This window comes from Diabrotica undecimpunctata, chromosome 4, assembly GCF_040954645.1.
Source record: "Diabrotica undecimpunctata isolate CICGRU chromosome 4, icDiaUnde3, whole genome shotgun sequence".
Classification (NCBI taxonomy): domain Eukaryota; kingdom Metazoa; phylum Arthropoda; class Insecta; order Coleoptera; family Chrysomelidae; genus Diabrotica; species Diabrotica undecimpunctata.
The window spans coordinates 139,127,453-139,145,379 of NC_092806.1; the positions used below are offsets into that span (position 1 = coordinate 139,127,453).

Sequence of the window (17,927 nt, forward strand, 5' to 3'; positions counted from 1 at the left end):
TAATAATGCCGTCACGCTTCTTCTTCATGCATTGGCCATCCCTTCTTCCTCATATATCTTACTTATTATTTGTGACAACACATCAATCCCTTCCTCTCCTAGAGCCTTCCAAACCTTCACAGTTATTTTATCAGGTCTCACTGCCTTACCATTTTTCAACCTATTTAAAGCCTGGACAACCTTATTTTGTTCCTGGAGCTAAGTCAGAACTTTGAGAAATGCCTTCAATGATCGGAAAATTACAAACAAAATTCAAAATAGGAATGTCGATCAAATTAAAAAATATCAAATTTGATTTTTATTTTAAAAAAGACTGTCTACTTATTTCAGTTGTTAGTTATGTAATTTATTAGTTATTTGAAAAGTTGTTATAGTTTGGATAATATAGTTTCGTTACTTAAAAATGAAGAAGATTGTTTTCCATTAAAGTATTTTTCCCAGCAGCAGTTAGAATGTATTATGGCAACACAAATACATTTCCCTTCGAGAGGGGTATTAGTCAAGGAGATACCATCTCTCCTAAGCTATTATTGCTTTGTTGCAGAGTGCTATAAGAAACAATAATTGGGAGAATATTCGAGTCAACATAAATGGACAATTTCTGAACAACTTGAGATTTGCAGAGGATATAGTCCTTATTGCAAAGCAGGTAAATCATGCCTGCCAGCTTCTTCAAGACCTTCGGAGCTCGTGTACACGAGTTGGACTTAAAATTAATTTCTCCAAAACACAATATATGACCAACTTAGTACTGGCGAAAAACATCTTAACCAACGGCAATCAAATTGAACAGGTGTATAGCTATAGATATCTGTGCCACGAGATTAAATTAGGAAGGGATAATCAAACAACGGAGCTAAACAGGAAAATGGGGCTGGCATGGGCGGCTTACGGAAAACTAAGAGAAGTTTTTAGATCAGATATTCTCATGTGCTTGAAAAGGGAGGACTTTGATCAATGTGTACTCCCAGTTCTAACGTATGGAGCAGAAACATTGAACCTTACCAGAAAAGTAATCAATAAAATACAAGTGGCATAGAGAGCGATGGAGAATAATTAGGAGAAAAACTCGTATTACTGATGCAGTTCAAAGGATTAAAACATTGAAATGGAACTGGGTGAGGCATGTTGCCAGATAAAAGATGGAAGGTGGACGAAGAAAATTCTGGAATGGAGACCTAGACACAATGCTTATCGTAATCGAGGACGTCCTCCAACAAGGTGATCAGATGACATCAAGCGCATTCAGCACAACTGGATTCAGGGTGCTCAAGATAGAATACATTGGAATTATTTACGGGAGGCCTATGTCCAGCAGTGGACTCAAAACTGCTGATGATGATGATTTTTCCCAAGCTAAATTCAAGTAAGTACAATCAAGTATAACACTCGCATTATCAGGAGGTTACTCGGAGATGGCCTACCTGAACCGTCCTGACGGCCTAGACAACACGTGTGGAGAGAATTCTCCATATTTGGGATCCCACATCCTCTATCTCTCCTCTGTTGTTTTCATTTAGCAACTTTTTGAAGTGCTTATACCATATTTGCTTTATTTCAACATCGGATCTTAACTCCATCCGCACTCTTAGTCTGACGCACATGAGTCAAGTAATTTGCTGACTTGTCACTTACATTAGCAATAATGTACAACCTTTTCATCTACTCAGGTGTTTTCAACTCTTCATAGAGCTTTGCAGATGATGACTTTTGCTACCTTGAATATATCCTTATCTTTTACTTTTTTAGACCTCCTTCCAGCCGCTTACTTCTTTCTTAACTTCTATTACACTTCATCGTTTCAACACCAAGCTTCTTTGTCCCTAGGAGGTCCTTTATAAGATCTTTTGCTAGTACTTCCTGTTTTACTCGTACCACAACTTTGCTTTCTGCACATCAACTGAACTATTTAGAGCAGCAGCATCTAAGATCAGAATAGCCATGATGATTGCCAACCTCCGTCGCGGAGATGGCACGTGAAGAAGAAGACAAGGCTTCCTACCAGCCATGTACCGTTTCTTTTTCTCAAACACTTCCAGCACTCTACTACTGAAAACTTTTGTCAAAATCAGATCGTTTAACTTCTTTCACTTTACTTTTTGATGCTTTACTTACTTGCTTTCATTTTCGCCTTACCTTTATCTCCGCATCTACTATCACCAGTTGGTGTTCACTAGGTACACACTTAACCTTTATCACTTTACAGTTGGTTACCTCTTTTAGCTGGCTCCTTGTACATACCACAAAATCTATATGACTTTTCCTTATCCCGCTACTGTAGGTACCATACTGGTCTTCATTCTTCATAAAAAACGTATTAATCACAGCAAAATCTCATACAAATGCAAAGTCAATTACACTATTTGCTTATATCATATATATTTGCAATTATTTCTTATTACCATCCCCCAACTTTTAAAAACAGTTTCTATTTTCACGCTTTCTTTACCAATGCCCATTCAAATCACCTTTGATAAAAGAAGAAGAGGCCAAAAAGCTTGTCCAGACGATTGCAACTCTCAACGTCAGAAGTGTGTCATCTAGACGAAGGGAACTCGTCAATTTTATGCAGAAAAAAAATTGGTACACTTTGTGTGCAAAAAACTAGTTGGGAAGGTAATATTCAAGAGATCTTGGAGATGCATGCAAGTTAGTATACAGTGTGGATATTAAGTCTTACCCCCCCTAGTGAACTCCGTTATTTAAGACAAAGATCAAAAACGCTCGGACCCGTCAATTTTTATTCTAATAGAGGTATTTTATAACATAAAAAAAATTGCCACCCCTTTCATCCCCTTCACTTGATAGCTACCCCCTCAAATTTTTTAAATAGCAATGGGGGTGGTGCGATAGTTTGTTGGAAAGGGTTTGAATAGAAGAATTCAAAAATGTATAAGTTTGAAAATTTTTATGGCATATTGGTTTTATTTAAAATAAAAATATACAAAAAATAATGTATTAAATTCCTTCTTTAAAATTAAAGGAACTGGCAAATTACCCTAAAGAAAACTTAAATTACTGCAGGAGATGCTCGAAATGTTCTCCATTTACTTCCTGGCAAAAGTAGATTCTTTGTTTTGTTGCCTCCCTAATCCTTTGTAGGGTCTGCATATCAATCCTACCACATTCTTCGATTATTCATTGACGGAGTTCATCAACTGTCGTCAACTGGCTTCCATACAGTTTGGATTTAAAGTAACCCCATAGGTAAAAATCTAGAGGAGTAATATCTGGTGATCTTGGTGACCATTCAATGAATCCACGACGTCCAATCCATCTTCTCGGATACAAATTATTTAAAAAATTTCGAACACCAGCATCGTAATGAGGCGGAGCTCCATCTTGCTGGAAAATAATATCTTGGGTGAATTCGCCTGGATTGTTTCTAAGCCCATCATGAATTTCAGGAATTATTTGTGTTTCCAATAGATTAAGATAGCTTTCCCCCGTTAAATTGGCTTCGATAAAAAAAGGGCCTATAATGTGATCCTCTTGTATACCTGCCCAAATATTTCATTTAGTGGGAAATTAAGTATGACACTCTCGAAATAATCGAGGGTTTTCGTCAGACCAATATCTTACATTTTGTCGATGTACATGACCATTTAAATAGAATGTAGCTTCAATGGAAAAACAAATATATCTTAAATAACTTGGATCTTGTGAAATATTATTATCCATAGTTTAACACTATTGCAGTCGTCGATCTGGATCATCCTATATCAATTGGTGCACCATTTTCATCTTAAAGGGATGAAATTTTTGCTTTTTTAAAATGTTTAAAACAGTCCTGTGACTTACTTAGCATTCGCGAGCAACATTTCTAGTTGAACTGGATGGATTTACTACAAATTGGGACAAAATATCCATTTGCTTTTCCTCAGAAATCTTTTTTCTACCATCTCGTTTCTTGTTTTCGACAGAACCAGTTTCACAAAATTTGGTGACAAGTAGTCTGTAGTAATGTCGACCAATTGGACGATTCGGAAAACGTTCATTAAATATTCTCACAGCTTCATGGTAGTTACAGCCTGCTTCGCTAAATATTAAAATTGCTTCACATTTGCCTACTAATCTACGAGGTGGTGCCATGTTGATTGTTTTGAATTTTTAATACTAAAAATTTACAGTTTACCACTAAAGCTCACCAAATCTCAAGTTCTTGTCAATATTCTTTACAATCAACAGTACTAATTGCTTGTTTTTTATGACAGTTGTCAAAAACTATACACGCCAACTAGATTATTTAAAAAATTGTTCTAACCATGATATGTTTTAACGACACAAAAGTATTTATTCTGCAAAAAAATAATTCGGTATAAACGTTCAAGAATAAAAATTAAATACATTTTGTTATACCGAATGTCCCATAGTAAAGCAAAACCAGTGTACCTACTTTTGTATTTTTGTATCGCAAAGTGTATCTCCAAACAATAAATCGTTATTAACAAACAGATCCTTAAAGTTAAAGTAAAGTGTGATAGATTTTAGAATTCTTCTTTTCAAACCCTTTCTAACAAACTATCGCAGGACTCCCAATGCCATTTAAAAAATCTGAGAGGTAGCTGTCAAGTGAAGGGGATGAAAGAGGTGACAATTTTTTTTATGTTATAAAATACCTCTATTAAAATAAAAATTGACGGGTCTGAGCGTTTTTCATCTTTGTCTTAAATAACGGAGTTCACTAAGGGGGGTAAGACTTAATATCCACACTGTATAGTAGTGTAAACGGCCATTGCAGCAATGGACTAGGTATTATTTTAAACAACAAGTGAAAGGAACATGTAGTAAGGATAACCAGAGGAAGTGATAGACTAATGTCCAACTAAATACAGGAGATACCAACGTCAACTTTGTGTGTGCCTACTTCATCACAGGTAGGGTATTGCGAGATGCTTACGTATATATGCTAGATGCATACTTATATTTACAACTAAAATAAAATAATTTTCCAAATAAGTCGATCGAACATGATGCGGCACTGAAAGATAAACATCTACGTAAATAAACGATGTACTTAATTATTTCAAATAGTTTAATGCGTGTCCGTTTTATATTTTCCGTAGTAGCAAATATGATACCTAAAATATTTTTACCATTTTTAATTTTTTACTATATTTCGTGTATATATGGAGAACCCGTAAGTAATAAAACATGTATAACCAATTAATCTGTTAAATATTATATTTATATAGAATTAAGCCCCAATTGACTGTAACGAGAATTAAATTTTAACTGCTGTTTAAAGTTTAGATTTCCGCTCAGGAAATCGTTTTCAAAAAAGATTATTTTAAAAATTGTGTATAACTTTTTGGTTATTTCTTCTTCTTCCTTTGCCCTATCCGTTTCGGACGTTGGCTATTAACAAGGCTATTTTGACTTTGTTTACGGCACCTCTGAACAGTTCGGTCGATGTTAGTCCGAACCATTGTCGCAGGTTATGCATCCATGAGTGTCGTTTTCTTCCCGGTCCCCTCCTACTGTCGATTCTTCCTTGGACTATTAACTGTAGCAGCCGGTACTTAGTATGCCTCATGACATGTCCGAAGTACTCAAGCTTCCGTTTCTTTACGGTGAAGATTATTTCTTTGCTTTTGCCTATTCTCTGCATTACTTCCACGTTAGTGATGTGGTCTGTCCAGGATATCCGAAGAATACGGCAATATATCCACAGCTCAAAGGATTCTAGTTTCTTCAGGGTGGCTTCCGTTGTGGTTCATGTCTCTGCTCCATAGAACAAGACCGGGAAGACATAATACTTGACCAGTCTTAATTTTAGTTCCATTGAGATTTTGCTTGTGAACCACTTTTTCATTTTTTTTGGTTATACTATAAATAAAATAATTAGGAAAAAACTGGTGTTACGGACGCAGTTAAAAGAATTACAAAGCTTAAATGAAACTAACGGGCCATATTGTCAGAGTCACAGATGGAAGATTGATCAAGCAAATGTTAGAAAGGAGACCTAGACACGGTGATTGTCATAATCAAGGACATCCTTCAATAAGATGATCGAATGACATCAAGTGCATTCAGTACAATTGGATTGAAGATGATCAAGGTCGGATGCAATGGAGTTATTTACGGGAGGCTTATGTTCAGCAGTTGATGTGATGGTGATGATTATTCTTGTAATCAAATTTTGCTACAAACGCTTATATAATTAAACTAAAAAAATAATTTACTTCTTGTACAGTTGGTTTTGTTTCTATAAAATATTTCTTGTTTTTTTTATCATATCATATTTATACAAAGTTGGCGAGATCACCACATCCTTTTTGCTATATAAAAAGTTGTCGTACGTTTCTTATTTTGTAACACTGAGTGCTACAATGATATATGCAAGGCCAGAATCGCTCGTTGTCGAAGAGTGTTGGGCGGGGTTTTCTTAAACATATAGAAACTATATCGTATCTTAAATCCAAGCACAATTAGATAATATGAAATTATAATTTATTATTGGACGCCACCCCTGGTTTATCCTCGAAGGGGACGTGTAAAAAAAATTAAGATTTATCGAAAGTTTACAAGAAAACTATTCTTTATTATTTCTTAGTAATGAACAAAAAGAAAACATTAAAAGTTATGTCATCCCAAAAGGTTACCAAAATACCATTTCATGTTTACATTACCATAAACAAAAAAGCTTTGTATCGTATTAAATTAAGAATTAGTTATAAAGTAAATGAATATATATGTATATTAACCCCAAATTTCGAAATTTGTTTACATTGAAAATAATATAGTTATTTATCAACTAGGAATAATGAAGAAAATAAACCTTATTTTCATTTTTTTTTGAGTTCATAATCATTTCCGTTGTCTTGAAAGTAGGTATAATAAAAATTGGTACAACCTTAATCTGCTCTGTTTCTTTTCTTATTTAATCAGTCAACCAAATAAACCATTGATTTGGCTACGTCCTATATCAATCCACCACCATCCTAGATAAGAGGGGTTAGGTATTCCATAAAAAGATACCGCTACTGGGCCATGATCTGGAATAACTCCATACCAATACTATCTTGCGACATGTATTAGAAATATATCAGCAATATAACCTCTCCAATAGGGGTCTAAAAAAATAAATATCTATCTGAAATATGGACAAGAAAAGGATTTCTTAGCTCACCTCTAAATGACACCCACTTCGAAAACACGTCTTAACGGTTGGACGTTCTTAATAGAGAAAAGCGAGACGCTATCATGGCGCCTGATTCTGGGCGTGAGTGACAAGGTGATGAATGTGCTCATCTACCGGATATATTTGGGAATTACACAAGAATCCTTGAGTCGGCTACAGGTAGGTACTTGACAGATAGATGGGGTTAGTAGTTTTATTTAAAAAAATTATAATCGAAATTTATAATGATTTTCTTTTAAATCTTTTGAAACGGTTACAATTTCAGTCCAATTTCGAAAGCTAAAAAGCTGTTTTTCTATCTACATCTCTTTGACATTCTTTCTTGAAAATGATCTGCAGTATTTCATATATATATCTCCTCTTAAGCGATGTCCCAAATAAGATATTTTTACAATTACAATTTTTTAGTACCTCTTAGTTTTTGTTTTGGTGAATTAAACCACTACTAGTACATGTGACACCTGTGCTTTTAGCTATAAATTAACACAAAGGATTTTCTTCACTAATGTGTGTTCTCGTTATAACACGGTTGTGATACTAGCTACCAATAAAACAAGTCTCCTTCTTTAATTTCCGCTCTTATCGGAGATTGGATATCATTCTGGCAATTATAATTTTGTTGGTTACGCGCCTAAAGAGTCCAATTAAACTGCATTCAAAGATGACGTGATAATCTTTCATAGAGGTATTTTTTTTTTAAATTCGGGTCTCCATCGTGCGCCTCTGTAAGCTCGCCTACCAACTAAAATCACCCTCTCTTCGACGCTGAATATCCGGAACGAGTTCATTAGAAAACGAAACATCCTGCGCAGTCTGAAAGGGTGTTTTTGTAGAAGGTTTTAGGGCTTGTCCTACGATGCTCACCTAGGCAAGGGTCTGGTTCGGTAGGAAAAGGGGAAAGTGGATCGGAAGACTGATGTTATAATAGAATGAAGAAGAATAGAAAGAGGAAGAAGAACAAAGAGAAAAGTTTACATCCTTAGCCTGTCTATATGGAAGCTGAAACAAGAATAAAACAGATTTTTTTGCTGAAGTTTCCGCACTGAAGGAGTTCTTGTCAGTGAGTACAAACAATGGGGGAAACACGTTGATAGTTGCGTGGGGTAGATATACGTTAGTATTAATGGCGTAATAATCTGCCAATGAATACGCAGAATCTTATAGAAAGCAAGAAGAAGAAGAACTGCATCCAAACCATTCATTAGGATTTCGTAGCCACGAGATTTTACGTCTTCCTGCGCTAGTTCTGCCTTTGATTTTGCCCTGCATTATATTTCTTAATAATTCGCAGTTTTGCCCTCTCATGCTGTGCCCCAAGTATTGCAACATTCTGATTTTTATAGAATTTAAAACTTTGCATTATTTTTCTAGTTGTTCGAGAACTTAAGCAAACTTGATTGTTTTAGTACCCAGGACTCAACCCCTTACAAAAATTTAAAGAAAATACACTGGGGTGCAAAATTAACCGGACACTCAGATTTTTTTGTTTTTTGTTGGTATTTAGATCAAAACTTGTTTAATTTGTTTGAATTGAATTTTATGCCTTATTAGCGATAACGTTTTTTTCTTGGTTGAACCTGTTTAGATGTTTTGTGCGAATAACACTTTTAAATATACGTTTTGTTAATAATGTGAAATAGTGGCTTAAGGCGCGTTTTCACGGGTAGATCTAGGTTGAACGATTTGGATCGTTCGAGCATAATTCGATCTTTGTGGAAAGCAAGGTTTACACGACAGGCGATTAATGTTAAATTAATTGTGGTACACAACGGTGTCACGTGAAATGATTAATGTAGGTGTGCAATTAATTTGTTGTGCAATTTGGGAAGAAATCGCTAAATCAACCAAAAAGAAAAAAAAAACGAACGTGGTGGACCCGACCGTGGATTTTGAGACGAAATACACATGGTGCATCACAAATCCTGCTCCAAGAAATGGTTGTGGAAGATCCAGAGGCTTATAGAAATCATTTAAGAATGGATAATGCTCATTTTAAAGAACTTTTAGAAAAAAACTGCTGAGACAAGTCAAAAAACGATACAAATATGCGTGAAGCATTACCAGCAGGGCTGCAACTGCAAATAGTTCTTCGATTTCTAGCCACTGGAGACAGCTGTATATAAATGATTTATTAAGGACTAGTACAACAAAATGAATATTTTTAAAAATAAAAAGCCAAATTAGAAGTCAAATCAGGTCCAGAGCCACTCTTTAGTGATTTCAATACTTTGCTCAATTCACGATTGTATGTTGTTCTAATATATTTTATTTTATTTTTCAAGCCATTTCCAGACATATTGAGTTTATTTATATGTTGTAAAATTGCTTGCAATGCCTCTCGCCTCGCTTGTAGATTGCGATAAAACTCGTTTTGTGGATTCCATAATACATTATAGTTTAGATAAGCATCCAAAAATCTTGCCATGTCTGCATCTGATCATTTTTCAGTCATTTTTTCCGAAAATTACAGCTTTTCGTACTAAAAACAACAACTTTATACACGCTAGAAGTACTCTACTCGGCTTTGGGTACGTTGTGTTTTCGTTCGACCAGGTGTTTACACATTCGATTCCAGTCGTTCGACATCGATTCGGCGACAATCGCCCGTCAAAAGTAGACAGTCTTTCTACTTCAGTCGAATCGACTCACTCCGCCGAACGGCCAAGTCGAATTAAGGTTTACATATTCAATTTGCTTTCGATTTTATAATCGACCTAAATCGATCAATCCAGATCGACCCGTGAAAACGCGCCTTAAGTATTAATTTAAGTTTATTGTGGTACTGTACCTGATTATAAATTCGGCTATAGGTTTTTGTATTGTCTCCTGTTTAAAACTTGCATTAAAACAATTATGACACCAAAAAAAGTAGCACAAGCTGTTGCTTTACAGGATGATGGGCGGAGCATTCATTACATCGCAAATCCTTTAGGAATTTCTCGAAGTATAGTGTTTGATGCAATATAAAGATTTTGGGAAACAGGATAATACTCCAGGAAGCCAGGTCAAGGTAGACGAAGTACCGCAGGCCAAGTTGAAGATCGCTTTCTTACGTTACAAGCGTTACACGATCGTACATTATCAGCACCAGTACTTGTTTAACGATTAAATAATGTTCATAGAAACATAGTTTTCATTTATACCATTCGAAGACGCTTAAATGAATATGGATTAAGGTCCAGAATAACTGTCACGGGACCTCTATTAACAGCAGATCGTCGGAGGCAACGTTTACACTTCGCTCGCGAACATCTTAATTGAGGTGTTGACGATTGGAGTGCTGTGCTTTTCACGGATTAATCAAGATTTAACAGATGCTCATCAGATGGACGGCCTAGAGTATGAAGAAGAGCTGGTAAACGTTATCAGTAATGTTGTTTTATTCCGAGAGTTCAATTTGGTGGAGGTGGTATAATGGTGTGGGCAGGCATTTCCCTAGAGGTTCATACAGAACTTGTTAGAATTCAAGGGGGCAGTTTGGCATATTCAGCAATATTTGGAAGATCATGTAGTGCCATTTGCCCCATTCATAGAGAAACATTCATAATATATTTAATTTGAAAATTTTGGGTTAAATGAGATAACAAACCTGAGATAACAACCTTGAAAGGTGTGATATAAATCGTCAATCAAAAATTTTAATAATGTTTTATATATATATATATATATATATATATATATATATATATATATATATATATATTGTTTGTAAAGTTTTAAAATTAAAATTCTAGATATCACATTAATATATATATATATATATATATATATATATATATATATATATATATATATATATATATATATATATATATTATGGAAGGGTTTAGTGACGTACAAAAAAACTTTTTAGGGGATCTTATTACGGAAATACAATAGCCAACCAATGTTTTTTGTATATGAAATACTCTATATATTTTGACATTTTTAGTTTAGATTTTTAATTTTCTTTCACCTGATATGACATATTATATATCTATTTCAGTCGTCGGAGCTACTGTGCAAATAAAAATAAAGCCATCTAAAAAAAACCCTCAAAAAAATAATACGAAGGAGCAAGAAATAATGCAAGAAGCAGGAAAAATAAAAAATTTTTCCTGCTTCTGGTAATAATATTTTTGTACAGCATTAGGTCGCAGGTCACTATTTTTCTATTATCTCATTATCATCGTTGGCTCCACAACCCATGGTGGGTCTTGGCCTGCTCAAGGATAAGTCTCGATTCTCTCCTATTCTTCGCCGTGGCTTTCCAGTTTCGTACTACCAACATTCTCAAGTCAAAATCAAACTCAAATCTAGTCAGATATATAAAGGCCAATAGACTCATATGGCACCCTATGTGATACGCAGCAACGACAATCGCCTTATAAACAATATGTTCTGGGAAAGGCCAGAGGGAAGAAGGTCTGTAGGGCGGCCTAGAAAAAGGTGGAAAGATGCAGTCAAAGAAGATCTAGAGAAAATGAGAGTGCGACAATGGGAAGTACTGACACAGGACCGACAAACATGGAAGGCAATAGTAAACGCGGCAAAGACTCACGAAGAGTTGTAGCGCCATTGATGATGAACATTCTCAAGTCTTCCTCCACCTGATCCTTAAATCGTGCTCTGGGTCTTCCTCTCCTTCTCACTCCATCTATTCTTTGGTTATAAATATGTTTTGGCGGCTCCATCTCATTCATTCTTTTAATGTGACCTAACCACCGCAGCCGGTTTATTTTGATGGACCTAATAATATCAGGTTTGTCATACAGGCGGTAAAGTTCGAAATTATAGCGTCTACGCCATAATCCGCCCTCATGAACTCCTCCATAGATATGCCGGAGGATTTTACGTTCAAAGCATCTTAAACGTTCTTTATCGCTCTTTGTCATCGTTCATGTTTCCGACGTGTAGGTGAGGATGGGCTTGATAAGAGTTCTGTATATTACTAGTTTCGTTACTCCTTCGAAAGTATATGTTCCGATCGTTAGATCTTCGGTTTGTGCTGCTTGTGTAATGAAAATTTTGCCTATCATAGGGTAAGATTTTGGGGGTAGAAGATTGGGGAATAGAAACTATGGGGGTGGAGAGGGTAAGCAAAATAATCGAAACATATGCGAACGGCACTCAGGGGGTTGCTGGAGAGCTGGGGTCGTGGATAAGTAAAAGACAAGGGTTTTGGATTGGGGCAACTACAGAAAAATTAAATAAAGGGTCATAAATCTCTTGGGACAAACAGAATGAAAATAAACCGGAAACACCTCAAGAAATTTAATATAGGGCGCCACTTGAGGTGCCTAATTATACCTATTACAACCAGCTAGTTGTAACTGAAGATATAATTATTAAACATAAAAAACATATCTTTTTCAAATGGAAACTCAAAAAAAGGGTTTGTTAAAAAAAGAATAAACAAAATGTTAAAAAACAAAATTTAACATTTATTGTGTCTTACCACAAACAGTTACAAAACATAGAGAACATAAAAACACTATATTAATAGTCACAATTCAAAAAAAAAAATACAGAAAAAACTTACATGTCATCCGTTTACAAACTCCAGGAGTTGGAGATACTACATAAACTTACAAGTCTTATCTCACAGAGATTAACCTTTCTTTAAAACAAACAAAACAAATGAATATCGAAAACAATAAAGCAAGCTGTCATATGTTAACATTAAATTTAAAACAAAACTAATCAAATAAAATGACAGCTAAAGTCAAACCATAAAATTTACTACTTTAAATATTACAATTTTTTATCCTGTATGAAAGCAAATTATTATTTAAAAAAATGTTTGTCTTTACTTTAAAATTTGAAACAAAAGTTATCTTAATTCACCAAATCACACTTTGAATGTTCTGGAACCATAACTGCAACTAACTGGGGGTAGACCTGGGCTCCACTCTCTGCGTAACGAACACACGAACAAATCCATCTCCAAACTGCCAAAAAGCCTTGGATGACAAACAGGGAGAAACAAAACGAGGATGGAAACGGCGATTCTTCCAATCCTCACTCAAAACAATTATTGAAGCATTAAATGCCACAAAACTACTTTTCGCTGCTACATATTTCCATAAAAAGGGACCAAAAACAGAAAACCACAAAAAAAAATAGAATAAGCAAAACGCTGAAATAAACAAAACACAACGAAAACTAAGACGTAGATTAATTTGAAAACACAATATCGGGCGGTTTGAACAAAGAAATATCGAAGAATTTGCGCCTGTGACATAAATAAACAATAAAACGATTTATTATCGACGGCAGCGACCTAAAAAGAAACGAAAGATTATTTTGGTTTTAAATTGAAGGATACGAACTAAGAAACATTGAAAAAATTCTTCCTTATTATAATGCATATATAAGAGGATTTCAATTAACACATATACGATGGGACTTCAAAATAAAATGCTACACTTGTATATAATTTGATACTTTCATATACTGTTGCTGCTTCAAGAGCCTTGAATGATTCGACCACGTGGGCCTTTCTTCTTGCAATAATGTCGATGTCATCGGCGTACGCTAGTAATTGTACGCTGCGATTAATAATAGTTCCTCTGGTTATTATTCCAGATTCTCTTATCGCTTTCTCTAGTGCAATATTAAATAAAAGGCATGATAGGCTGTCTCCTTGTCTAAGTCCTATCTGAGACTGGAACGTTCTGGAAACTCCGTTCTGCACTCTAACTTTACACTCGACTCTTGAGAGGGTCGCTTTTACCAATTTTACTAAGTGTACTGGTATGCTCAATTCTATCATGGCCTAGTACAGTACGTTTCTTTCAACACTATCGTAGGCACATCTAAAATCAACAAACAGGTGATGAGTATCAATGCCATACTCATATCTTTTTTCTAGAGTTTGCCTTAGAAGGAATAGTTGATCGGTCGTTGATCTTTCTTTACGAAACTTACACTGATATTTACCTATTATGTCTTCACAATATCCCGATAGTCAGTCGTAAAGAATATACGCTAATATTTTGTATGTTACGTTTAGAAAGGTTATTCCTCTGTAGTTGTCACATATTGTTTGATCATCTTTCTTGTGAACAGGTACAATTATACCTACATTCCAGTCTTCTAAAAACTTTATTTGCTTCCAGATCAGTTCTACCAGTCTACATATGCAGTATGTCAGATTTTTTTGCCATGCTTTAAAAGTTCTAAAGAAATTCCTTCTGCTCCATGAACTTTGTTTTCTTTCAATTTTTGTATAGCTTGGATGACTTCTACCTCTGTTTCGATGTTATCTTTCTCTCTTTTATCGTCAATGTCCTCGAGTTGGATTTCTAATTCGTGGAGCCCTATTTCACCTCTTATATTTAGCCTTTCCTCGAAGTTTTCTGTCCATCTTTCTAGTATCTGGTCCTGATCACCAATGATCTCCCCTGTTATATTTCTAACGATTGATAATCTAGGTTTGAATTCTTTTCTGTTGTGGTTAATCCTCTTGTAGTAAAACTTTTGCGTTTCTGCTTGTACCTTATAGTTCTCTAGTTGTTTTAGTTGGCTCTCTATATGCTCTTTCTTCTTTTTTTTAGGTATTCGTTTTTCTTCTTGCCTCAGCTGCCTATACTCTTCCTCTGTTTGTCTCGTTCTTTGCCCTTGGAGTCTTCTATATGCTTAATTTTTTTTTACATTGCTTGTGCGCATTCCTCATCACACCAGTCTGACCTTAATTTTCTACGTTTTTGCTTTCCGATAACTTCAGTTGCCACTTCTTCCAATATGGCTCTACACTGCTTTGACACAGCTTGCTTTCGAGATTTTCCTCGAATCTCTTAGCTATCTCAGGGTTCAACAACGCTTCTACTTTAAATATTTCCTCTTTAACTCCTTTTTCTTTCTTTGCATTGGAGATTCTAGCTCTTAGTTTAGCTTGTGGTAGGTAATGGTCCGTGTCTATGTTCGCCCCGCGTCTTGCACGGACGTCTATCACGTCGCTGAAGTGTCCTGCGTTAACCACCACATGGTCGATTTTTTTTACTGTAGTGTATGTATATCTTTGTGCCTGAAGTATGTGCTGGCAATCACCATGTTCATTGAGGGGGCTAAGTGTATTAGTCGAGTTCCGTTGTTGTTTGACTCTTCGTGTAAACTGTGAATTTCAATGGTTGGCATGTATTGGTTTCTATTATCTACTTAAGTTATAAATGCCGTACAAATGTGTTTGACCAAAAAGTCCCCTTTTGCCCATGTGTAAGTTTATTTTACCTGTAAGTCACTTGTACCTACTAACCAACCCAATGCAGCGATAGTTCGTGGAGAATTAAAATGAACCACGAGCTGGATGAACTAATGCAGAGCGCAGATATTGTCAGATTTGTAAAATCACAAAGACTAAACTGGCTTGGTCACCTAGAAAGAATGCCAGATAATCGAACTGTAAAAGTAGTCCAGAGATGGAAGCCCCAAGGAAACAGAACAAGAGGAAGGCCCCGTAAAAGATGGATAGACGATGTAGAGAGGGATCTTAAAACCATGAACATCAGGCAGTGGCGAAGGAAAGTATCCGACAGGGCAGAATGGAAGAACATTGTTAAGCAGGCCAAGACTCACAAAGGGTTGTAGCGCCATTAGAAGAAGAAGAAGAAGTCACTTGTACCGATTAAAATTGACGGCATAGTTTCTAAAGTTGTTATTACTTATTGAAGATTTGATTTATATATATTTAATGTTGAGTCAAATGACCCAAAAAAAATTTCCAAAGAGATTTAATTACCGGGAGAAAAAAAACTGGAAAATGAGGTGAATGAAGATTAAGATTTAAAAAACATAACCATACATCACCACCCTTAAGATAACTGGGGTTAAAGACCTTGTTATAAACTAGAGAAGTAACTTAAAATTAATAAAATTGTAGAAAAATGAAGGATGTAAATATTCTGAGTTGAACTACAAAATATTAATCTTATAACACAAAGACTATGTATCTAGAAATGATTTGGTAATGTTTTTACAAATTTTGATATTTTAGGGGGATTATAAAAGTATAATCGACAATCTTCACATTGAATATTTTAATGATAAATTAGCTGCCCCCAATGCGACTTTCCACTTTTTTAAATACAACAGAACGCAGTTTGCAATAAATGCTTCAATTTGGGTGTTACAAGATTTATATGGAAAGGATATAGAGGTAAGTTTTTTATTACCATTACCACAACAATATTAGTCCTGTTTGCACCTAAATCATTTTATTTTTTTTCATAAAAAGCCTTTTCTTTATATATTTTTATGATTTTTTGAACGGTTTATATAAATGTATATATATATATATATATATATATATATATATATATTATATAAATATATATATATATATATATATATATATATAAATATATAACTGTTTTGGATGGGTTGGAGTCAATAAAAGGGCTATTGGTTAACTATTTTTTTATTCTCGAGCTTTCAATTGTGTTTACAATTATTATCAAGAGCTAAAAAAGACAAAATACTTACAATACTTACAACTTACAAGGTTGAACTAAAAAGAAAAAACAATTTTTGTTAACTTACCAAATAAAAATTAGTTTGGTAAGTAAAAATTACTGCTTACATCTTCAAAATATTTAATACAAAAATGTTTTAATCTAATAAATGTTTCTCCGAAAATTTTTATAACTTTGAAAACATTTTTTTTTATAATATAAAAATAATTGAATTTATAAATAAGTTCAAATAGCAACCAATTACAAATAGCCTCAATGTCATAAATGCCAACATAAAATTTTTATTTTTGACAATTATATTGCCAAAAGTAAAATTTCGTTTAAACATTCTTTTTTGTTTAGTAACAAAAAGAAGAAGATTTATTCACCTTTGACAGATGTCTGAAAGAATGTGACAGATATATGGAGAATTAAATATGACATTTTACAAGTTTTATATATAAATCATAAAGAAAGAATATAATTATAAATTTTGCTTAAATTTTGAATTTCTGATCTTTTGTTTAAACTATTATCATTTTTGCTAATACAAACCATTTCCAAAAAAGTCCTTTTAAATTTATTACTTTCACTACATAAAATTTTAATGTTATCAAAATCCATAATATGGTCTTTATCGATTACATGTTCTGCCAAAGCACAAGATGGTTTTTTAATTCTGCAATCACTTTTGTGAGAAATAATGCGATTTGAAAGATTTCTTCCGGTCTCACCAACATATTCAGCCTCACACTGAGTACAACTAATGCTGTAAACTAAATTCGTTTTTTCAAATTTGTCTATAGGATATTTAGTTTTAGAATATAAAGATGAAATAGTTTTGATGTTCTTTGTTGCTATTTTTATATTGTCAATAACCTTTAGTGTTTGTATTAATTTAGGTGTTAATGATGGTATAAAAAGTAGTGAATGATAATAGATGTTCTGATTGTTAGATACAATGTTTTAAAATTGAGCAAAAAATGGTGTTAAATTATTTATATTACCAATATTAGAAAAAAGCATCCTATGTAGCATATCTGGAGGATAAGAGTTTTCAATTAGAATATTTTTTAATAATTGAAGATCTTCTTGTAGATAATCTGGATGAGAAAGTTTTAAAACACGTTCTTTTAATCCTGTTATAAGGTTCATTTTCATCTTATTTGGATGGTGAGAGTAATAGCTTATAAATCTATTACTACATATGGGTTTTCTGAACCATCTGGTTTTCAACATATTGTCTGTATTTCTTACAATTCTCATATCAAGGAATGGTAGAGAATTATCTACCTCTTCCTCAACTGTAAATTGTATATGTTGATTATGACTGTTGAAAATGTTGACTGTTT

The 17,927-nt window shown here is 34.2% G+C and overlaps 2 protein-coding genes across 2 annotated transcripts in view; one reads left to right on the plus strand and one right to left on the minus strand.

Annotated features, from left to right (window-relative positions):
• LOC140438447 (potassium voltage-gated channel subfamily KQT member 1-like) overlaps positions 1 to 17,927 on the minus strand; it is a 249,514-nt gene that overhangs the window by 93,476 nt on the left and 138,111 nt on the right. The window lies entirely within an intron of this gene.
• The window catches only part of LOC140438446 (uncharacterized), a 49,190-nt gene continuing 36,326 nt past the window's right edge, over positions 5,064 to 17,927 (plus strand). The window contains exons 1-2 of the mRNA XM_072528124.1: positions 5,064 to 5,140; positions 16,119 to 16,280. Of these exons, the coding sequence (XP_072384225.1) occupies positions 5,075 to 5,140; positions 16,119 to 16,280 (228 nt within the window). The 5' untranslated portion in view covers positions 5,064 to 5,074. The remainder of the gene's footprint in view (positions 5,141 to 16,118; positions 16,281 to 17,927) is intronic.